At 38.9% G+C, this 23,525-nt stretch overlaps 1 protein-coding gene across 1 annotated transcript; it reads left to right on the forward strand.

Annotated features, from left to right (window-relative positions):
* Window positions 1-531: 531 nt before the first annotated feature.
* On the forward strand, window positions 532-17,797 carry LOC118780476 (cysteine-rich protein 2-like). The gene is made up of 8 exons (XM_036532991.1): window positions 532-662; window positions 3,418-3,512; window positions 11,006-11,063; window positions 13,518-13,658; window positions 14,844-14,918; window positions 16,893-16,987; window positions 17,332-17,479; window positions 17,605-17,797. The coding sequence occupies exons 1-7, from the start codon at window positions 620-622 to the stop codon at window positions 17,464-17,466; spliced, it is 642 nt and encodes a 213-aa protein (XP_036388884.1). The 5' UTR covers window positions 532-619; the 3' UTR covers window positions 17,467-17,479; window positions 17,605-17,797.
* Window positions 17,798-23,525: the final 5,728 nt, after the last annotated feature.

A 23,525-nucleotide genomic window follows, 5' to 3' on the forward strand; every position in this document is an offset into this window, starting at 1 on the left:
TTAGTTTCGAGTACTATTCAACAGCTGAATGCAATACAATCAGCTGACGTGTGATAGGATATGGTTAAGTCGTCCGACAACGATCCATGCATTATTCAAGCTCTTTGTCACATCTGAAAACATTAACAATGTCAACAGCAATAATTGTAGTGGTAGACCAGATAATGGTTAACTTAATTAAATTGTGTTTTGTTTCTAATTGAAAAAAAAAAAAACATTCCGCAAAAAACATATTTCAAAGATAGGCGTGGTAGTTTACAGTCCATCATAGTTCAACAAATCCTCATTATGAAAACAAATAGACCCACAACGGTGGCGATGATTATGTAATAGCAAGCTATGTAAGCTCCACGTCTACAAGTAGCAGCCGTGATAAATATTTCGGACGGCAACGTGAAGGATCTGACAGAACCGCACCGCTAAATGATGTGTCCTCAAACCTATCAAACGGCGCCTGAGGTAATTTAACCCCTGAAAATTGTGATGGGGCGGGACGCTATAATTCTTTAAAGCTGAATGGTGGCGTGCACGGAATGCCGGCGTGGATAGAGGTCTACGGAGAAGAAGCGAGAAGTTTAGCAATTAAAGTGGCAAAGGCTGACAACATCACTTGAGGAAAATGACCTCCAAGTGTCCTAGATGCGAGAAACCTGTCTTTTTTGGTAAGATGATGTCGCTTTAAGTGCGAGTCGCTGCAAACCAAGGTTACTGTTATGAAGGGAGATGTCTTTTTCACTGCTGTGGCTATGGGTAAATAAAACCGCGAAAGGAAGTTCAAAGTTTTGTGACTACAATTTATTATTATTATTATTATTATTATTATTATTATATATATATATATATATATATATATATATATATATATATATATATATATATATATATTTTTTTTTTTACAAAAGTATTCATTTATAGCCTGTAAGTTGTTCTTGTGACAAGTCATCGCTGTATTTATTAAGTACACGTAACACTCTAAATGGCAGGTGATATGTCAGCCGTTGTTCAAGCGAAATTAAATGCTTAGGGCAGCGAATAAAGTTGTCCTGGCAACATGGATTTTATTATTAACGTTGATTTTAGTATGCTTTATGCGCTTATAATCAACAACATTTGGAAACAATTGAGATTCTGGAAAGTGCGGTTTATTGTTGGTGTTGTGAATAACCTGTGGATTATTTTGTCAATTAGTAATGGTGTAGAATAGATAACCCGTTCACAAGATAACCGAAAAGCTTAAGTAATTGGCCTGTGCTTCATTTGTTAAGCATGAGCTTCGCCAAAATAAGCAGTTGTGGTATTGCACAGTATCGTACTGCTTTTATCAGATTTTTGTCTAGTTCTGAAGTGAACCGTCCACACTCTCGTAATAACAATAGCGTATGTGTGCATTTCAATGCATGTTGGAAAGATTAGGGCAACGCAGATGTACACGATTTCCTATATTCCCTTGCATAGTTGTGCATTCAGCACTGTACTGGGAACTCCTCATTTCAGCATAGAATATGCATGGGACTCCCCAGTTTGGTGGGGGGAAAAACAAGTTATGTAATAGTCTTGGCAGTGGATGGAATGCAGAATGCAGAGGCTGTATCAATAGGCTATTGTCACTGCAAGGAGCATCAGTTCTTGAGAGGAGCCCCCTCGGCCTTGCTGTAATTGTATTAGGAGGTGATGTGCTGTTTCTAAGAGCAGTGATTACTTCAGCAGACCCAAAGACAATGCTTTCTTTTAGGGAATGGGTGTAGACCAGCGTTTCCCGAACCTCTGCTGGAGGAGACACCTTGTCCTGCATGTTTTAGATCTCTCCCTGCTCCAACACAGCTGATTCAAATGATCACCTCGTTATGAACTGCTGAAGCTACTTAATAACAAACTGATCATTTCAATCAGCTGTGTTGGAGCAGGGAGAGATATAAAACATGCAGGACAAGGGGGTCCTCCATGAGAGGTTTGGGAAACGCTGGCGTAGACGATATCCTAAAGGTGTCGTATCCCCACCCCCCGTTGCAGTTCGCGTTAAATGTACACTAAGGTTTTAGTGAAATAATGTACAGTTTGCAATAATTATGCACAGAGACCACTTTACAGCTGGCTACAGGCAATGGAATTTAATTCTTACATTTGCACTGCATAAACATTGCAAATGAAGCCATATATAAAGGTAATAGTCTCATTGCCTATTACCACTTCTTTAATGGCATGCACCAAGTGGGTCAAATAAGAAAGTAAGAAATGGACCCTACTTATCTCGCTAAATCGGTTGCATCCGGTAGGACCTGGCAGTTGGCAATGGTTATAATCACTTGATAGCCAGTCTGCATTTGTTGTTGGGGAGCAGATGTGATTATCTTAACTGTAACTTCTGAGTAAGCGATGATTACAATGTAAATCGTTGTATACATTTGTGTACAATTTAAAATGGAGAATGTATTTAACTCTTGTGTCTAGTTTTGGAAGGCTTTGGCTATATCGTATCATCAGGTCAAATGACCATTTTGAGAAAGCAGTGGAAGTCAAACTTGTGATCGTCTTAAGACCCATTCTGTTTGCCGAAGGTTGTTCAAAGTTTTTGTGGATCGAAATGTACATTAGTTTTAAAAAATGGAACAGACAATATAGATGAAATCATCCCACCTGGCTGACCTATATTTTTCCGGATTCATAAAAGCAGACACTCATTGCAAATTGCTGAACAGTGTTCATTTCCTGTTTCCTGGCTAACAGTGGAGTAGGTATTTGCTGTGAGGGAGGATTGCTAGCACCACAGTACTGACCAACAGTAGTTCAGTCATCACCTACTAGAGAAATGATGACCTCACAAAATGTCCCATGCTTGTTCTTTGCTGTCCAAGCTTCAGTCTGTAGCTTCTGAGATATCAATGTTTTGTCAGGTGTAAGAGTTAATGCCAATGTGTTAAATTGCAACCTCTTCCCAACTTGCAAGGAACTGTGTAAAGATCCATAGTAGGATTACATGAGGTGCATTCAGTGATTGTAAACAGTAATCAGTACCATATTCAGAAGTGGGGCATAGTCAGTGATTGCTGTAATAATTTAATAAAATGATTTATTATTAATAATAATTAGAATGCATAAAATTGTGTCCTATCAAATTATTCACAACAGCACACTAGAATACAAGTATTTAGGGTGATTACAACATAAGATTCAATATTTCAAAACCCTATTGAGACATGAATGCCTAGATCTTCAAAATTCTAACTTCAAAAGAGTCATATGGTATTTGCTGGGACTACTTGTGGGTGCAACTGTGGAAAAACATTGCATTTTAAATGAGGGGGTTCCCAAATTTCCTGTCCCTGCTGAATGTGGTCATTAGCTGTTGTCAGTCCTGGAAATTCAGTAGTGTGAATGTGACTGGTCTAATTTGTGCCTGTATCTCTTTCCTCCTCGCAGCTGAAAAAGTGAGCTCCTTGGGGAAGAACTGGCATCGATTCTGTCTGAAATGTGAACGCTGTAACAAGACCCTGTCTGCCGGAGGACATGCGGAGGTAGAGAGGCCCACGTTACCCAATATCTTTGGGCTGTAGAAAGGGCAGTGAGAGGGAGTCCTCCTGGTGAAAGGAGACCATCTGAAGGAGGAAGGGGAGGTTGGTTGGTCGGACTAATGGCTCTTTCTACTGTTCCGCTGAAAGAAGGCTGGCTGGCGCAGTTTAGGTTCTGGGTGGGTTTTCATACTCGTGTATCCGCGTCCATGTCCTCGTCCGTGTCCGTCTGTCCATCCAGAGTCAGCTCTACCTGCTAGTGTCATTGGTGTTTGCCTATGGGTAGAGTCAGACCGCTTCATAGATATTTTGCTCTGTGTGCTTAAAAACTGCAGAGAGAAACTAGGGAGGGAAGGAGGAGCACACCACCATTGCTGCCCTCCACAAACCACAGCGGGTAGATGGAATGGTTGTGCTCTGGGGACAAAGCCCACACAAGCACCTTGATCAAACTGGAATAATCATGGTGCTACCTTGCTGGCTCACTGGGAAAAAAATGTAACAGCTGTTGATCCTAAATACTGAAGTATAGCCTAGATTTTCAGTGCAAAAGCTGGAGATTGGTCTTACAATTGAAGCTCATGATGGAACAATTTTTCCTTTTTTCTCCTCTCAAAATTAGCCTTTCAAAGTCCCAGTATTGACAATAGTTAAAATGTCAGTGCCATAACACTTGGTATCAGTTTTGTGGCATCATTTGGTGTCTGCTACCACTGAACAATTATCCAAAGAGAAACATCTTGTCTTTATCGGCCTCCTTACACAAAAACTTTACCAAATGGTTAGTTTTACTGTTGGCACATCAGTAAGGGGTAATTCTCGGGGAGATTGACCCTAAATGGTCCTCTATTGACAATAATTTGGGGAGGGTGTCTGTTCTGTATACTTGCATTTACTAGGCCCTAAAAGGACTAGACACTAGTCTGTCTGAGGAAATGGTCAGTACAAAGCTTCTAAAAGCGCTTCCCTCTCCTTTGTCTTTGATGGGAAAACATGCTGGAAGAAGCACTGTATTTTTCCTGTTTTCATTCTGTAATTTTGACCTAGGTTGTTCACTCGGAATTGTCCAGTTTGGACATATAGACACGCTAGAAGTTTGACTTGTGACCTGGAAGTGAAGGTGACACATTTACACGATTGCCATGAAAGCAAGGAGGTGAATTGCAACCATGTAATATTTAACTGTATCAAGCAAGGTTTTTTTTTTTTTTTTTTTTTTTTTTTTTTCTAATTTGGCAACATGCACCAATGTCTCAAGGGGGGACTCAAAGGTTCAGTACCAATTCAGGCTGTATGTCATCCAATTGTTTCATTTGTGTGGAAAATTGATGAAATAGGGCTCTACATAGGAGATTAAAGATAATAAAGACTCGACCTTAATCACAGGTGTGGAGGAAATAATCATGAGAATTCCTCATGTACAAAATGGACTGCTCCAAACAGAATATGGTAGAAAGTAATTCAATCATATTTCATTATGATGGAAAACATTTCTAAAGGGAGCATGTGAGAATGAGAAATTTGACGAGGGGTGACAAGAATAGATTTTAATAGCCTGTGAACACCATGTGCTGTGCGTCATGTCTTCCACTAGGTGTGCCTTTCCGTTATGCATTTAGAATTCCAAAACCTACAAGTCTAAAAATCTGGAGTGGAGTTTGGGCGTTACCTTCAGGAGCTTGTGTGTTTAAGGACCTTGTTCTGAAATTACATCAGTTGTTTGAGGTGGTCTGCTGGGAGGGAGATGGCTATTCAGCTTTTGACAGCGCACACACACACCCCCAGACACGGAAAGTCTGTAGGACCAACCTGTGGGACACATTTACAAGGGTGGGAGGAGAAAAACAATTTGGTGCAGGGAGTTCACCGATTCATCCATTATAGGTCTGCTGATTACCAGTTTCTATTTCTTTCTATTTTTCAAAGCTGTGCAGCATGCTTCTCTACTGAAGCACACCTTTTATTTTTAACCAGAGCTTGGCCCTCGCTGTCAATGTAGTTTAGATGCACCTTCATTCTTTTCCATCATATCTCATTAACATTTTGTGCTGTCTCCTGATTTTGAGCCATTTTTTATTACGCTGCACCCAGTATTTGCATAGAGGCAAAAATAGTTTAGTTGTTTGCTGTGTGGCTGGGTTCTCTTGAATGATGGATTCTTGCCAAATGTGCCATGCATCTCCCTTTAGTATATTAAGAATTGAGCACTTGGCTCAAAAAGTTGTGCCTTGTAGGGATTATGAACCATTAATAAACAAGATTTTGTTTTGTCCTCAGATAAGTAATTTCTTCAGCTGATTTTGCAGAGTTGTGCATGTGTGGATCAAAACATGTCTCAAACCACTTTGCTGTATAATTAAGTGGGGGGGAAAAAAATCTAGGAAGGCTATCAAATCAGAGAACCATGGGAAGAACAATTAGTTGGGAATGTTAGAATGTTCAAGATGGGAAGTGTTAGTGCGTCATTATCTCATAGAAACATTATTAATTATTTTTATATTCATAAAAGTCTGCATGTGACTTTGTGTCCTCCCTATTTATCTGCAACTGCCATCTTGGCCTTGTTGCTCCACGTAAACTATATTGAATCAAACAACCTCCCACCAATCTCGGCCACCTCGGTCGTTCATGCTGGAATTTTGTACCCGTCCTCTTTGTCCTGACATTTGATTGTCCTATGCCAAGGAATGAGACAATTTTCTGGCTCGCTGGTCTACAGCAATCCAGGCCTTCTATTTCTGTCACCTCTGCAGTGGCCCTGTCTTCCCTTGTGAAGGAGAATGCCTGCAGGACACTAGCTCTGGTTCAGCTTTAACAAAATGGGGTAATGATTCAGTGCAAGTCCCAGTACCACCTCATAGTACTGTATGACAGCTTGCAACAAGGAGAGTTCAAGATGACTGAGAAATTGTACATTTGTTTTTAATGGACTTATTCAGCTACGTTTGATATGTTTGTATAATTATTCAAAAGATATTATCAGCAATAAGACTAAAGTTTGAATGTTTTTATTTGACAGGAGCATCAAATTTCATATCAAATGGACCTTTTTTCCTTGGGAAAGTTTAGATTATGGATTGTTTTTATGAACCTGTTCACTGACCCTGACTTAACCTTTCCCAGAATTCAGGGCATTGAGCAAGAACTGAATGGACTGGTTCTCAGACCCTAAGCCCCCTTCCACATGATCCCAACAGGCCCCAGGCAGGAGCATTCACACAGTGTTTTAGAGAATGACAGTGTCCTGAGTAGACAAATGACTATTTGCTTTGGCTTCTATGACATCTGTCTAGGAATGTTGTTGTGATATAAGGTCTTATTCCAGACTGAAGTTTGGAAACTAACGGTTCACTCTTGACCTGTTTTGTGTACTTCATTTGTTCCTTAATAGGCACAGTCACCCATTAAGTCTTGGTGTAGTCATCTTGAGACTAAATTGTGACTAATGACACAAGTTACACACACTTTATGAATAAGCTTAGCCCAGGGTATGAAAGATGTTGACCCTGCTCTGACAGGAGTGAGGAATGATCACTGTTAATAAAGCTCAACGATTAAAGGTGTTTTGAATTGAATCAATTCATTTATCTGTCACAATTTTTGCACTTGGTGATAAGACTACCAAGGGCTACTCGGCACAGCACCCATAATAACCCAGTGTGACTCCTTGTTCTGTTAACCCAAGCCCAGGCTGACTGCTTGTAAATATTGATTCTTAAGCTGTAAGTTGTCATATGGTGACATGTAGGCTGCTTTGTTCTTTCAAGTTGAGTACTAGACCAAAATTAAATTGGTATTGATTTGTACATTCAGGTGCCTACATGCATATTAAAGTCCCACCAGAAGTCAGCACTTTGACAAGCCTTTGTTGGGGGTTGACAGCGGTGTGTCTAAGTAAAATGGCATCCACCTTTGACTACCTCAGACATTTACCAGACTATGAGAGGCCTTGTTTAGATGGGTACTGTAGAGAGACAGCAGGAAACATTTGCTGACTAATGTTGTGTTAGAAACTGGAAAAATGGTTTGTACCACCCAAAGACACTGAGGTGATTGTGAAGTGGGGAAGAAAATCTTTTTTTTGGAATACCCAAAGAAGGATGAATTAATGAGTGATGAGCAAACTGTCCTTGTTGACACCAGTACTGTTGAGGGAATACGATGCTTATTATGGCTTATTGCTTATTGGGAGGGGAAAGTCACAACTTGGACGTATAGTGTATAGACACTGTTAAGACACTGTATAGACTCAGTGAGTATCTATTCAAATTCTCTGTCCAAAATAGAATAACATAATGGGGGGGGGGGGTAAAATATGCCTCCTTATATAGTTAACACAACCTTGTGCTTTTTCTTTTTCACCTCAATGCTAAATAACAAAACTTCTGGTTTGAGAGAGATTCTCAAAACTGGATGATGTAAGTTCAAAAGAGAACAATGTCATGAAGAGGTCAATGTTTCCATCCTCTTGCACAGAACCACACCTGCTTCCGTCAGGACGACTGAACAAATTGGACATACCTATACTCACCCCACTCTGCTAACATTATAAAGACACCTACACAAAGCCTGTATTCTGACTGGTGGAATGTGTCAGGTCATATTTTAAGTAAGGTTTTATGCCTTTAGCAAATTTTGACTTCTATAGCAACAGAAGCTCTTCCAGCTCACATTAATATTCCAAAATAAAGACAAATCACTGTGCAAGAGCTTAAGGTATTCAATGTAGACACTTTAAAAGTCTCAGTAAAGGCATGTGAAAATTGTCTTCAGGATGGATAAAACTAAGATGCTTTCCATCCCATCCCAAGTCCTCCCCATTTCAAGAGCTCTCCCTCAGCCTAGACTCTACAAGCCTTTCAACCAATAGCACTGTCAATAGTCTGTACACTGTAATAGCGTAATTCTTGATAGCCAACTGTCTTCCTCCTCTCAGATGACAGCGGTGAGTCAGGCTGGCAGATTCTTCCTCTACAACATCCAAAGGATCCGCCCCTATCTCACTGCGTATTCAACACGCGTCCTAGTTCAGGCCCTGGTCCTCTCACGCCTGGACTACTGCAACTCCCTCTTTGCTTGCCTTCCTGCGTGTGCAATCAAATGTCTACAACTAACCGAAAATGCAGCTGCATGAATTGTCTACAATCTCTCTAAATGTAGTCGTTACTTCCCTCCTCATCTCACTTCACTGGCTTCCTGTTATCACTCGCATCAAGTTAAAAACCTTGGTGCTGGCATACAGGACAGTGAATGGGACAGCCCCCTCATACGTACGACCCCTCTTCAAACCCTGTATTCCCTCAAGATCGCTGCGCTCTGCTTGCATAGGTCAACTGACTGTCCCGAACCAACGTGGTTGCTCTTCTCAGGCACGATCCCTGTCTGTACTTGTCCCTCAGTGGTGGAATTAACTCCCCACGGGGGTTAGGGCAGCGAATCACTGAAAATCCACCTCTTCAGATTGCATCTCGGTTCCACTTCCATCCCCACCCCCTAACACCTGCTGATTTTATGTGTAGTATTACGACGTATTATAATTTGTGTTCTAGGGACTGTTATAGTACTGTACATGGCTTTTCTCAGAGTGCACAAGTTAGCTTGTGGTAGGGCTTGAATAATGTTATGCTCACACTCAAACTAGGCAAAGATGGTAACCTGGTGGAAACCAAGTAACCTTTCAGATGTAATAAAAATTTAGTATTAATACATGGAATATTTCTTTGATCTAAGGATGAAATGGTAAGGCAAACATTTCATTCCACTTAAGGCATTTCATGAATATAGGTCTGAGTTTATGGACTTGTGCTTGAACATGAAATTGAAATGCAAGTCAACTGATTCACATCTGGCATAGAAGACAACATGGCTTTACCAAACGGGCTGAAATTTGGTACATAGTATTATGCTGTCATATTATCTGTACCATCCAGATGACACAGAAACATGGGCAGAATTGAACAATGAGTGAGCTGGGAGATGATGCCACCAACTTTGACGTAGCTTTGATTGGAAAATTAAGCCTTTCAGACAGATGGGACAAAGTGTTTTTGTTCTTAAAGAATTGGGTGCCAAGAGTCATGACCCTTGCCTCCTGTCTGCAGCTCTGTCTCCATTTGTAACTCAGACTAGTAGTACATCTGTCATTTTCTGACGTGAAGTGAACGTGCTGTCTAGATATTGCTAACTGTGAAATATATTGAGTATTTACTAGCCATTTAAATGCTATTTAAGTTTCAGTTCTTTTGGATCAAAATGGTATACGGATACTTGAAATTCATTTGTGAACTACAGTACACTATCAATTAATGTAATCCCATGGTACAACCCACCCCTGAAACATATTGGCAGGGTCACTTTAAGTATTCCAAACATCAGATCCTCACAATTTATTTCCAGTAATAACACAGCACATGCTTTTTTTGAAATGTCTGTCAAAGCAAGAATAGGCTGAATATCTGAAGAAATCGTCCTGAAACCGCACTTCCCTCATAGGAAGAAATGTATCACATTTGTGGAATGTTTCTATGAGACAGTGTGCCTTCTCTTAACTCCCTCATCTCAATCTCAAAGACTCAGCCCTCAAAACATTTTTAACCCTAACATGGACCAGTCGAAACAATGCTCAAAAGGTGTGTTAAATTTTAGAACTTTAAAACACCTTTTGTTTCAAGGTTATCCAGAATTTTTTGTGATCTTTTTGTCTTTCTGTATACACACAAGCTGTATCTTTAGAGCTATAATTTTAAATCCTGTTCATTTCCAGCAAAATCCACATAATTATGATTAGCGTTATGCAACGCAGGGGTAGACTTTGCTCAGTGCAGAGGCATCTGTGGTCTCTGCTTCTGATCCAGTGATGCGGGGGAGAAGGTGACTGGCCACATACTAAGGCAATATACCCATGTTTGACTCCCCTTTCTGGTTTAATGAGTCCATTGTTTTCTTATGAGAGATGAATCTGTTTCCCATTCATGGCATGCAGTGTGAGGGAGTACATGTGTTTAAGAGGACATTTGGGAGGGATTTCACTGTGTGCTTGTGCTGTTTCAGTGGGGTGGAAAGGTCATGGTGAGAAAGCGGTGAATCACACTTAAAAGGCATCATGGGCTTTTCTCTGAGAAATTCATTCCTTTGTAAATGTAATTGTCAATGTAATTCATTACTTTTTGTATGTAATTGGATCTTGCTGTGATAAGTGATTTGAAAATGAAACCCAGAGAAAGTGTTTAAGTTTATGTATCTGTTCAAAGTGATTTAAACATTCCAAAAGTGGATGACATTTTGGTTTAAGGAATGTACTTGCGTGTGTCCCGTTTTACATAAATTAAGAGTACATTATAACTTGTAAATGCTTGTATTTGCAGCACATGCACCATTTATGGACAGGTTTGTAAATATAAACTAAATTTGTAATTATAAATTTTGACCAAAGCAATCCATACCAGATGGTTGTTTAACAGAAAAAAAAATCGCCACTGTGCATGTGTTCTCTTTTGCAGCATGAAGGAACTCCCTACTGTCACAAACCATGCTATGCGACCCTCTTTGGACCGAAAGGTAACACTTCCTAGACTTAAATTCCATCAGCATATATCTCACTGATCGGTTCCACAATCTGCAGTAATATGTGGTTCCTACAAAATGGTTCCCTAACACTTCAGAAGGATGGTCAGCCACTCTTCACAACCCAGTGACTGGCTGAGTCAAAATAATTCTTCAGCCTATTGCTGAATTGAAACTACAGGCAGATTTTTAATTCAGATGCTGTGAAAAAAAAACAATGGCAGAGGGGCATCATTTTTCATGTCTGCAGACTATTTGTAGATTCTATTTGTATTCTATTTGTATTGTGCATTGCACTGAATGGTGTCACCTCCATTTATTCATGGAATGTAGTATTTACTTTTATCAGTGCTGTTGGTAACTTCAAGGCATTCTTGGTATAAGTTTCTACTATTTAGTTTCAGCTGTTTTGGTTTCTGGTACTGTATTCAGACCTCATGGAAAGCCTCCACTGAACCATCATTAACATACCAATGTAATGTCACCCAAGCATAGAAATACCCATGAACTTGACTAGTCCATGTAAAGCTATTTGCACAATATAACTGAGCTGTCTTTATATTAAAAGCAATGCTGACTGGAAGGCTGCAACTTTTAAAACGAACAAAATGATATGTCTCAACGCCAGCTCCTCCACAAAAATTCCACTAACAGCAGTGTCCGTCTTTAGGGTTCAAGGGAGGTTTTGTGTGTCCAAAGCTTCCTGTTGGCCTGTTTCTGTCACTTGCTTTTATTTTTGGAATCTCAGTATTGCTTTTTTCTGGTGTTACACAAACGGTTTACTGTTAGATGTTTATGAAGGATGTCAGTGTTGAAATAGATGCTTTTCTTGAACTTTCCCCTATAAACCCTAACTTGTGGTGTCATAGGTAAAAGATACAAATGTTTAGTAAATCATGCGGATGTTTGTTATTCCAAAATTCATTGAATAACATTGCACATTGCCCGCTGTTCAAAAGTCCATTGAGAAATGAAAACTTAACAGATGCAGCATGATGGATTTGAAGAAGAATTTTCCCCATCCAGTCAAGGCTTGCAAGCCTGTAATTTAAACCATGACTTCATTCTATTGCTTTTCTAGATTGACATTTGCTAGAGGATTAGTAATTGTCTGTTTAGTCTGAAATTTTATGGTATCTAAAGCTTTTGTTGAAGACATTTGTGTTTAAAATCTAGTGTTGGGTAGAGATGCATATACAATAGTGGAAAAAAGTAACCCAAAGCAAAGTCATTTACTTTTTCAATTCTTGTAAATCTTATTCTCATCTTTCCGTATGTGGTTAGATGTGGTTGTATTTGAGTGGTGAGATGGAAACAGGGGAGGCTGAAACATTACCTTTAAATCTATCATTACTTTCCCCACAACCTGTTTCCCTTTATCTTCCTTGATTAACAATAAAACAAATCCCAATCGGGTAAATGGAGTAAATGATTATGCTCGCGAAACAGCGCAGATTGTCCCTAGATTTAAAGGTAATGTTTCAGCCTCCCCTGTTTCCAGTTCACCAGCCGCCACTGATTGTACGTCCTTCGTAACACCAATACTGGTTTCAATTGAGGTACACCTCAACACAAACCTTGGCTATAAAGCTGTTTTTTCTAGTATGTGGCATCTGTGTAGTTTGTCTTAATCCAGGTACCTAAATTGGACTATTCCCTAATATTTTATCAGTATTTTAGATTAGATTTAAATAGTGAAGTATCTAATAAAGGTTTCCTAAATTAAGAGGATTTTCAGCAAAGATGCCATAGACTAAAGTATATGACAAACAAAACTGATTTTTAGGGCAAAAATTGTTTGTTTCATCAAATAAAAAAATTCCAGTTGCTAACTGACCTTTGAAATCCATTTTGAGTTATTTTGATTAGGAGTCATTTACATGGTGCCACTGTGACTTAAGGGAAAAGAATGAATAAAATGGCTTCTACCCAGCTCTTGCAGTAAAGTAGTCATTCCTGAGTGTAGCCATTACACAAATTTAACATTCAGGCTGAAATGAACCCAGTTCAGTAGCACCAAATCTCTCATACTTGAGCAACAGTTTATTGGTTCTTTTGTAGCCTTTTATTCTCAGTGAGATCTGTGGTTTTAGCTTGCGTAATCTCAGTGATATTGTGTGAAGAGTAAAACGGCGAGGCTTCAATGTCAAAACTACTCCAAAGCATTTCCCTCCCCACATGAGTCATTCCCTCCAGCTCCTCTTTTCAGCTCCATTACTGTGGCTGCTGCAGTCTAGAGTGGCGAACGTCAGAGCCGGCCAAACCCAATCATGTGAGGAGGGTGCTGGCGATTGGATGGGAGAGGAACGAAATGAGGTGGCAGGAGATTGTCAGTGCAGAACAGTTGAATTACACTTCTAGTCTGCTGGGATGTCAGGTGCATGCGATGTGAGCACCACCACTGTGGCCCAGTAATGACGTCAACATCTTGTGACCATGTTTCCTCAGGCGTAAATATCGGAGGGGCAGGTTCCTACATCTATGATAGCCCGCCACCCACACCGGTCAACAAATCGGCAGACAATGCCTCAGACGGGTCTCCCACCACCCCCTGGACCTCATCCCAGATGACCAAACCACAGTCCAAAGGTAAAGGGTGGAAGGGGACTGACCACTTGAACCAATCTTTCTTCCCTAAAGTTATTCCCTAAATATACCTGCTGAATCAATTTGAAAATTGTTTCCATCCATTTTATGATTCATCTAATCTGGTATATTCAGTGAACTCCCATTGATAAAGCAATAGAATGTGCTTATTTGAATTATTTATCACTTTAATAACCTAAAGGAGCCTCTTGACCTGAATCCCTCTCCAAACTGCTCTGAAATAAGATAATGGGTGCAAAACGGAAAAGTTAGTCCAGCATCTCCCCTAAACGCATGTAATGAGACTGTTTTGTACAGAGGAATTTTAATTGGCCTGCTTTAATTGCACTTCCCAAAATGTTGGTTTTAATGAGTCCCTTACAACTGGTGACAGCTAAAATGGGGGCCACTTTTTGACTTGGGCATGTAGTTTATTGGAATTATGGAATCTTATCTGAGGGATTTCAAAGCAAGTGTTTTAACTACACTTAATTATGTTCAGTTTTTTCTTATAATTGATCTTAAAAGTTGGGTCTTGTTGCATGTTAAAAGATTAGAGTTTATGTAACATTCATTATGATTATAATCTCAGCTCACGGTCAGATCCAAAGGAACACACATAAATACACATTACATTGGCATGTCCCCAGCAAAGATGAAATGTCAAAGGTGAAAAGGCCAGAAAGGGCTATGGGCAAAGGGAGTGTAATGGAGGGGAAGCTTTGCTGCTGTACAAGCTGGTTGCTGTGGTTGAGGTGGAACTTATGATCGACGGGTGTTCTATCAAGACTCCACTGCCAATGTCTCAAAATAAACCTCTTATCATTAGTGTATCAATCACAGTGACGGCTGGTTGGGTGGGTGAGCTAACAAATGCATTATACCCATCAATAGTTCACGCTGCAGCAACAGCAGCATCACATCAGAGATACCAAGTTACAGCAACAACACTCTATACCTTGTTATAGCAAGTGCTCTACAGCAACACTATAGAGAAGTACCCACAAGAATGGCCTGATGCCAGAAAAATTTCTCTCTCTCTCTCTCTCTCTCTTACACATTAGCATTTTTAACAAAAACATTCTCTGGATGAATGAATTAAGATAAAATGCATATTTTGTTAAATGTTCTTTTAAAAAGAAGTTTGCCTTTAGGGATGGGGTGTTATTGATCCATCTATTTCTCCAGCTGCCCCCACCTATGTGAAAACCTTTGCAGGAGAGACATCACTTTGCCCTGGATGTGGAAAGGTTGTGTATTTTGGTAAGTGTCATTTGGTCTGGAGTCAATTGTCAGCAGGGCATATGAAAATAGTCTCGGTACAGTGATTGTAATACATACAGTTTTCATGCTGATGGATTTTGTTCAGTGGCTTCTACAAATATGCTAAGTGAGCACGCTGTCCCTATATTGATCTCCATAAATTCACATACTGATGACCTGGGCCTTGATTCATGCTTATGACATCACACATTTCATTTCTTTGTTGTCACATTGCTTGTCCAGCTACTACCAAATCACAAGCCAGTGCAAACATTTTGTTGGCCAATGCAAGCATTTCTGCAGTCCTGAGTTGTTCTACATTATTGAATAGATACAAATCAAAAGTATAAAATCACATTATTTACTTAAATCAAGCAAGTGATGAACTGTCTGAAAATATGAAGCAAAACTGAATGATTAACTATACTCGCTTTTTATAGTGAAAGCTATTGATTTAATGTGATTGTTTTGACTGTGAAATTAGTCCAAAGAGTGTGTGTGTGTGTGTGTGTGTGTGTGTGTGTGTGTGTGTGAGAAACAGGACCATTTGATTATAGTAAAGTGGTTAAAACAAATTATTTGTTGGAAAAGGAGATTTGAGCATTCAAAATCCTTTTTAGACTTTTTACAGAGTAATGAGAGGTTTGTCAAAACTGTAAATCTAAAATGGAGGAAATACTGTTAAGCTGCAGAGGTGTAATGTTAGCCTCACAATCCTGTAAAGTAGTAGCATTTTTCCCTTTTCTCACTGTTCTTGGAACTATTTTCGAGACATTCTGTGACATTTCAAAAAGCTAAATAAGAGGCCCATTTCTGGCGGAGGGCCCCTGGCTCTCTCGCTGAAACGGCCCACAGCATTTCCGCAGGGCAGCAGTGGAAAGGCCGAGCTGTACGTGTCAGCAGACAGGATACTCCCCCTTCTGTTTTCATTTCAACACTGAATGTGCATATTGTGAGCTTCTGTGCTCTGAGGCTCGCAGGCCTAAAACAGAAAGTGACAAACTGACAAACTCAGGACTTTCGTCACCCTGTTAATTCCTCCTACAGAGTACATGTAAAAGGGGAATAAAATTTTGATTCCACTTCTGGAGGAAAATGAGGTATGTACTGCACAAAGGTATACATTGTTGCAGTGAAATTGACTTTTTTGTGAATATATCAGCATTTAAAATATTTGAAAATGAGGCATGTACTGCTTTGAATATTTCTCAACATTGTAGTTGTAATGATTCCCTCTGGTGGACAAATTTGATACCACAAATATAAAATTTAAATTGATACTATGACAGACAAGGCTTGAAAATGAGGTATGTACAGCACAAAGGTATACGTTGTTGCAGTGAAATTGACTTTCTGTGCATATATCAGCTTTCAAAACATCCTGAAGCACTTCAGTGTGGAGGCCATTAAATGAATGGAATAGTAAATATGAGGTTTTTGTGGTGATTTGCCATTGTCCTAAAACCAGGCGTCAAGGCAAATGGGCCACAACTAGACAAAGCAGCACCAGTTGATCCAGCACTTCACACACCTTTCAAAAGAAGCGTTATCTGTGAGCTTTGTAAAATTATGCAGGCTTTAGTAAAGACAGTTAAGTTTGTTCAGCAACCTCTGCGCAGTAAGCCATTTATCATAATCCAGTGTAAAAACATAAAACAATGTTTTTTTCAGATGAGAATTCGATTGATTCCCTCATTAGCACTAGTTATAAGCCTGTCATCATCCATGTAAACTGCAATCCCGATCCTGTGTGTCACGTTTTATACGGCTCTCTTACTTGTCCACATTACCTAGACCACTGACTCAGCTGAGTGTGGTTGAACACTTTATCATTTTGTTGTCATTTCCATGTCTTTGCCAAGTTTTCCTATCTCACGGCAGATTCCACACACGGCCATCAGCAGGGGTTTATTCATCACTGGGGAAAGCATTTAGCAATCTCACTGAATAGTTTTTTTGTGTCCTGGCAAACAGCGGAAAAGGTAACGTCTCTGGGAAGAAACTGGCACCGACCATGCCTGCGCTGTGAAAGGTGTAAGAAAACGCTGACCCCTGGTGGACATGCGGAGGTACAACTCACAATCAGAAACATATTTTTAAAACTATTAAAAGCCTGTGTGGTAAAAATAAAGACCGGACTGCTGTCAAAAGTAAAAAATTAACTCTTTCAACTGAGCAATGCCCTATTCAGGCTGCCTTGTTGGGAGAATTACTTCAATAATTACTTTGAATATTTCTCAACATTGTAGTTGTAAGGTTTCCCCCTGGTGGACAGATTTGATACCACAAATATAAAGTTTAAATTGATACTCTGGCAGACAAGTTAAAAATTAAAAATATAAGTTTTGGATGTTTTGTTTAGTTACAACTACTGTAAAAACTGTATTTGACAGCTGTGGTTTCTTATTCACAGCACGAGGGGAGACCATACTGCCATGTGCCATGTTATGGATACCTATTTGGACCAAAGGGGGTGAACATTGGAGATGTTGGGTGCTACGTCTATGAAAAAGACAAAGAGCAAATGGAAATTTCAAGTCAATCTTAACAAGATGATTATGGTAAAAATGGTAATCAGAGCTTGCTTCGCATCTTTTGTATTTATGTAATCTGCAGGCATCATGTCCACTGTCATGTGGCGTTCTGAAAACCAAAATAATTTGTCTTTGTTTTCCCATCATTTCAGGTCCAGTTGAAAGAAGATGGCAAAATGGAAACTAGTTACTGCTGTGGCATTGCTTGTGTCAAACACTTGGATGTACTTCATATGTTGCTATTTACTTAATGTAATGATATGCTTGTGTCACTAGTAAAGGTATGTCTAAATTGATACTTGGTTAAGAGGCATTTAAAGTTGTGTAGCACTTTGCTTACTATGTACAACCCCTCTGATAGCACCTTTATAAATGTATAAGTGAATGAATTCATTTTATATAGTAGACTGTAGATAACAGAAGTAATGTCTTTTTTTAAAACGTTTTATTGCAAAAAGTGTCTGAATTTGTAAAATTACTCCAGTTGCTCTTTGAATTTTAAAAAAAGGTCTGTCCCATATGAACTTCATCCAGTGTGATAGACTGAGGAGTGTCTGATCCAAGAATACCACTGATCCAGATTTTGGGTGTAAAAACTGCTCCCTCATTCAGCTTTTACCATGGTACATAGCAAAATTAATATATCAGTGTGGTCATTCATAAGTATCCTCTATCAGTTGACCATAAGTTACTTTCTGCTGTTGCTTTTTGGCAGCAAGGCACATTAAATTGCATTATCATAAGTTAGAGTTGCTATCTTTTGTCTGTAGAGAAGCAAGGAACCATTCTTCTGTCACATGCCAAATATTGAGCAGAATCATGTAGCTTCCAGTAAAAAGCATCCTCTTAGCACAGTGAGAAAATGTTACAGTGAGGCACATTTTAATATGCAAGATTAGCTACATTCTGTGTGTTTTGCAAAAATGGTAACATGCTGCTCTCAATGCATCTTCATTAAAAATATATTAAAGAAAAATATATGGTAGGATACCACAATGATTGTTAGCAAATTTATATAAAATGGCTGCAGCAATTTTGTATTGTTCATTGTTTTGCTATTGTGTTGTTTATAAGCCTTGAATAAACGACTATTTGTAAACATAAGGTGGAAGGGAGCCATATTGCTGGGACGGGGTGGTGTGGTAAGTTCTGAAATTTGAGCCATTATGATTGATGCATGAAGCAGAATCAAGCAGTGGAACCAATAAAAAAAATCATTTTTGTGCAATTGCTTAGAGTACAAAAGAAAAGTAAAATGTGTTTCAGGTTTGATTTACTAAGCACTAAAATTCAGCCTAATGTGACATGCATAGGGGATGTGATGAAATGCCAGTAAATTGGGTTAAGGCCTTTATTCAGTCTAACTGCAATGTTCAATCACAAGGTGCTTTGTCCTTTGCTTTAACTAACCCCTTAAAGAAAGTAATGTGTTTTCCCCATTACTTACATGATATCAGTTTGTCAGTCACTGAAATCAAAAATGTGCAGGAGACTAAATGTAACCTGTTCTGATTGCAGTTTGGATGTGTCATCTCATCTGAATGTAAATCCCACCTGGATCACTAGAAAGACCAAAGTCACTGCAGACATGGCCCTTTGAGTATGAGCCGGGTTTTCTAGTCCAGTATTTTTGCAGCAGGCACCGTGGGCCAAAAGCTGAACATGACAAAACAAATCCCTTTTGGAGTTTAATTTTTATATTCAGGGAATGTCTGAAACACTCCTCTGGTTGGTCAAAAACTGAAATGTTTGAATTTTGAAAGAAGAGTGTCTACTTTGAGTAATGAAAGTACAAGGTGCTTTGCCTTTTACCATTCATTTATACTGAAGAAAATGTAGTGATTTGGTGAGATGTTTACATTGCATTGTATGGATATTGCACATCACTGGAGCAAAGCAGTACCAAAGACCAGCTCCCAATGGGGCTTAATCATTTATTTTGTGCGAATGAAGAAACTGAAACCCTTGACATTCAAGTGGAATGAATCAGGCTACCTTGTGTAAGATTTTGGTCTAGATCCCTAAACCAGCTAACTCAGTGCAGCATAAGATAGCACAGATCCTCTCACTTAAGGTATGCTAATACCTGTATTCATTTGTCTAAGATGGCCTTATTGTAACCACAGTCCTGCTCATAGACTTCAACTATCACTTTGGCGGCAGCTAGCTGCTGCGACAATTGACACTTCTAAAGGAACCAGCGATGGGTGATTGTCTTCCCTAGCAAGAACACTTCTCAATCTAATTACCAGACCTCCGGTAGTTCACCACCGGTACTCTATTGTCTATCCTGATCAAAGACGAAATAATCTCATTACCAAACCCCCGGTATTTCACCACATGTATTCCCACCCTTATTGATAGTTATTTGATTATTTTCTATCCTGATCAAAGCTCTGTATCAGTATAAAGAATGCTTTCACTAAGTGCTCGGGGTCAGATTGACTCCGCTGAACCCAGAGTGCGTTTTCACGTATTTCTGACAACTGCCGTTCCTGTAAATAAAGAAGTCTTTTCTGCGAAGATCGGAATTGCGCCTTGTTTTTCCTTACACTTGACATTCTTGAATCCTGTAAAGTTACTGTGAGGGGCATACATTTATATTTCTGGTTTTGAAGTTAAGTTACCTGGTGTTTGGCAAACAGCTTATCTTTACTGTTTTTCATTTTCACGACATGCACAACACATTGCAGAACTGTAGAAATAGTGTGTCTGAAAACTTGTTCAAAGAAATCCTAACAAGAAGTGCACTGTAACAAAGTTTTACAACACAATAATCCTAGGGAAGATTTAGGCTAGTGGCCATTAACATGGAAATTTGACAATCCACCCCTTATCACTGTAATTCAGAATGTGGACTTTGACTTGTTAGTAGGTAGAGGAAATAACTTTTTTCTGTATGTGATAATGACATCAAATCTGATTTAGCAACAGAGCAGTGTACATCATTTTACCATATTTTTAAGCAGACCCACAGTAGCCAAATATTGGAAGAGGACACAGAAATGTATTAGTTGAAGCAAAGTATGTATTATTATCTGTAGGTATAGGCAAATAATGTGGAGCATTGCAAAATTTTAGTCTTTACAATTGTTATGCCTTGATAAATATATACACAATAAATTTGAATGGCCTGGAATGTACAGGTTAGGAAAAGCAAAGTAGTATATGCTTGTGACGAAGCAGCATTAATTAAATATATACAATGCAGAGCCACAGAACTTTTCTGGATTGGGAAGTATAGATAAGTACATTGACCAAACATTTATCCAGACCTATAGACTTTGTACTCTATTGTGTTCTATTTTAGTACTTCAGTAGTCTATTTAGCTTAGTATGGGTTTGTCAAAGAGTTACAGAGTTATCTAACTTGAGACAATCAGTGGACATAAAAGTGTACTTACTGAGACATCAGGGAAGAAAATTGCAGATTGAAGATGCTGTAAATACTGCACTTTGCAGAACCTTGGTGCCAAGAGATCTCAAAATTCTGCACAATCTTTGGTGCCAAGAGACTGCTCACAATCTCCACAAATGCATTTCTGTTTTTGAATGATCTTACTCTGTTATAATGGATACACATACTACATTCCTTTGCTGTGTACATTGGAATACATTACATTACATTATAACATCATAAAATCAATGGAAAGATAGAATTGTATGTGAAACAATGTCAGATGCATCTAATGCATGTGTCTTGCAACTGAAAGTTTGTAAATCACAATTGTGATGCAAGGGTCTTTACCAAAATAGGATCTCCATGGAATATTCAAATGCTGCTACTGACAGAGCAGTAAATGTACCAGTGAGTGGATCTAATGTGTAGCATGTTGTCACTGCACAGAGGTATAACAACATTATCCCTCAGCCTCTCTTTACATTAAAAGGGTCATTGGGTGCCAGTAGTACAACTCTACCCTGTAGTCACACTGAACTCTCTATAGTGACACAAGCAACATATATACTCTTAACAGCTCTTGAGTATGAGGTGCTCTTTCCATCCTGGGATTCAATATGGTTTTAGGGAGTGTGAGTACACTTGACTCACACTCTCTAAATTACATACAAGCTACCATCACTTTTTTTCCCCACAGACACACCAAGATCATTAAAACAATTTGTTTATGCTTCTTTTTATTTACTTTGTCGCTTTAGTTAAAGGCAAAGCACATTATGGTTAGATTTAATGGAAACAATGTCACAGTTTGAGATTATGACAATTTGCTAAATTCAAATATTTCAGCTCTTTATGATTGAGAATTCTGTGATATTTACAAGAATCAGCTCAGCATTAAAATGAGATCAATAAATCCAGTAGTATAAAGAACAGCTTAGATAATGCCATCACCAAATATTATATTTCATCTCTTAATAGTTACTTCAGTGGAAACCAGTTACTGTATGTTCTTTGCACCATTAAAGTACAACAAAATACTACACCAGCAGGACTATGTGGGTGAGGCACAAAAAGACAAAACTATTAAACTTACTAATTTAATATCATTAATTAAGGTTTCCAATGTGGCTACACAATCAAAAATAACACCAAACAAAACAGTAATAAAAAACATACATGTTGGATGAGGTATTACAGACTATCAGGTAAGAAAAAATATCTTTTATCCAGCTACCAACATTATTCACAGTGAAATATAAAACTAATTATTATATTAAAATAACTAATCTCAATTCAGACTGAACTGCAACTGAAGATTTCTTAGAATTCTCTGTGCACATTCGTATTTATAACAGCAAACACTTTGGCCTCCACATTTAGAACATACATTCATTAAAGATGTTAAGTTTCAGTAGTATGACCATTAGATGACAATATTTTCATTTATATGGGCAAAATACAGACAGGTGACAAAGGAAAACCCTGAATAAATGAGTGGAGAAACATAACGAATGCAGATACTTCCACACAGGTGTACTGCATGGTACAATTAAGCAATTAACATCCAATCATGCTCTGTGGCATGTATAAAAATTCTGAGCAGGCCCAGTTGATCTCGATTTTGGATCAAGATGGCAAGAGGAAAAGTTCTAAGTGACTTTGAAAGAGGGTTCATTGTTGGGGTATGGATGGCAGGAGCTTCAGTCACAAAGATTGCTCAACTGGTTAGTGTTTCAATAGGAACAGTGACTAAAGTGACATCTGCATTTAGATCTATGGGAAAGACATCAGTAAATAAGGTTGGAATTTGTGGTCGACAGCGCACATTCGATGACCGTGATGCTCATGCATTAGTGTGATATGTAAGGAAGAACAGAAGAGCAACTCTTCCTCAGGTGACTGAGAATGTCAATGCAGGACGTGATCAGACTGTGTCAGCAAGAACAGTCTGTTGACAATTACATAGAGAGGGATATTATAGTAGGGTTGCAGTGCATAAACCCCTCATTACAAAGATGAATGCACATGTGAGAGTTCAGTGGCACAAAAACCATAGGCACTCGTCTACAGAAATGTCTAAAAAAGTCACATCGTCAGTTGAGTCATCCTTCACAATATTCTCGACAACTGGGCGAGTGCATGTGTGGCGTACACCAAGAGAACGGCATTTCTAGCAATGTGCTGTTATCAGGTATCAAGAGTATGAATTCATTTGGAGGCCACAGTGTATACAGTTATAAACAGGAATGGGCACAGAAAATGTACCAGTGTTAGAAGTCCAAAGTGATAATGTCCGTGAATGATACTGCATTTTATTCTTCCTTTGGGCATTGAAAGTAGTTAATAAGACACTGAGAAAAATAACTGAGCAGGCAAGAGAGCTAGATGGTACAATTTTCAGGGGTTATCAAATAAGTATTGTATGTGAGAGTGTACAACACTTTCACTTGTAAATGAGCATCTCTGCCATATGTTTCCAATTCACCACGGATTAAAAGTAACCTCTCCAAAAGGTTTCATTTCATAACAACTTCTGCAGTATTAGAAAGAAAGCTTTCTTCTGCTGTATTGTTCTTCAGTGTGAGGGAGGAATATAATGGAGGCTGGATAACTGATGACACTTGTTTCAATCACATTTTTTTGGATTGGGACAGCCCTCAAGATGGTGACAAT

Source organism: Megalops cyprinoides, chromosome 1 (genome assembly GCF_013368585.1).
Source record: "Megalops cyprinoides isolate fMegCyp1 chromosome 1, fMegCyp1.pri, whole genome shotgun sequence".
Taxonomy (NCBI): Eukaryota; Metazoa; Chordata; class Actinopteri; order Elopiformes; family Megalopidae; genus Megalops; species Megalops cyprinoides.

What these genes read in the sequence shown, in the direction of transcription:
- LOC118780476 (XM_036532991.1), top strand. Translation starts at nt 620, where the DNA reads ATGACCTCCAAGTGTCCTAGATGCGAGAAACCTGTCTTTTTTG. An exon ending in CTGCCGGAGGACATGCGGAG is followed by an intron (nt 3,513 to 11,005) that starts GTAGAGAGGCCC and finishes TCTCTTTTGCAG; the next exon opens with CATGAAGGAACTCCCTACTG. An exon ending in GACCCTCTTTGGACCGAAAG is followed by an intron (nt 11,064 to 13,517) that starts GTAACACTTCCT and finishes ATGTTTCCTCAG; the next exon opens with GCGTAAATATCGGAGGGGCA.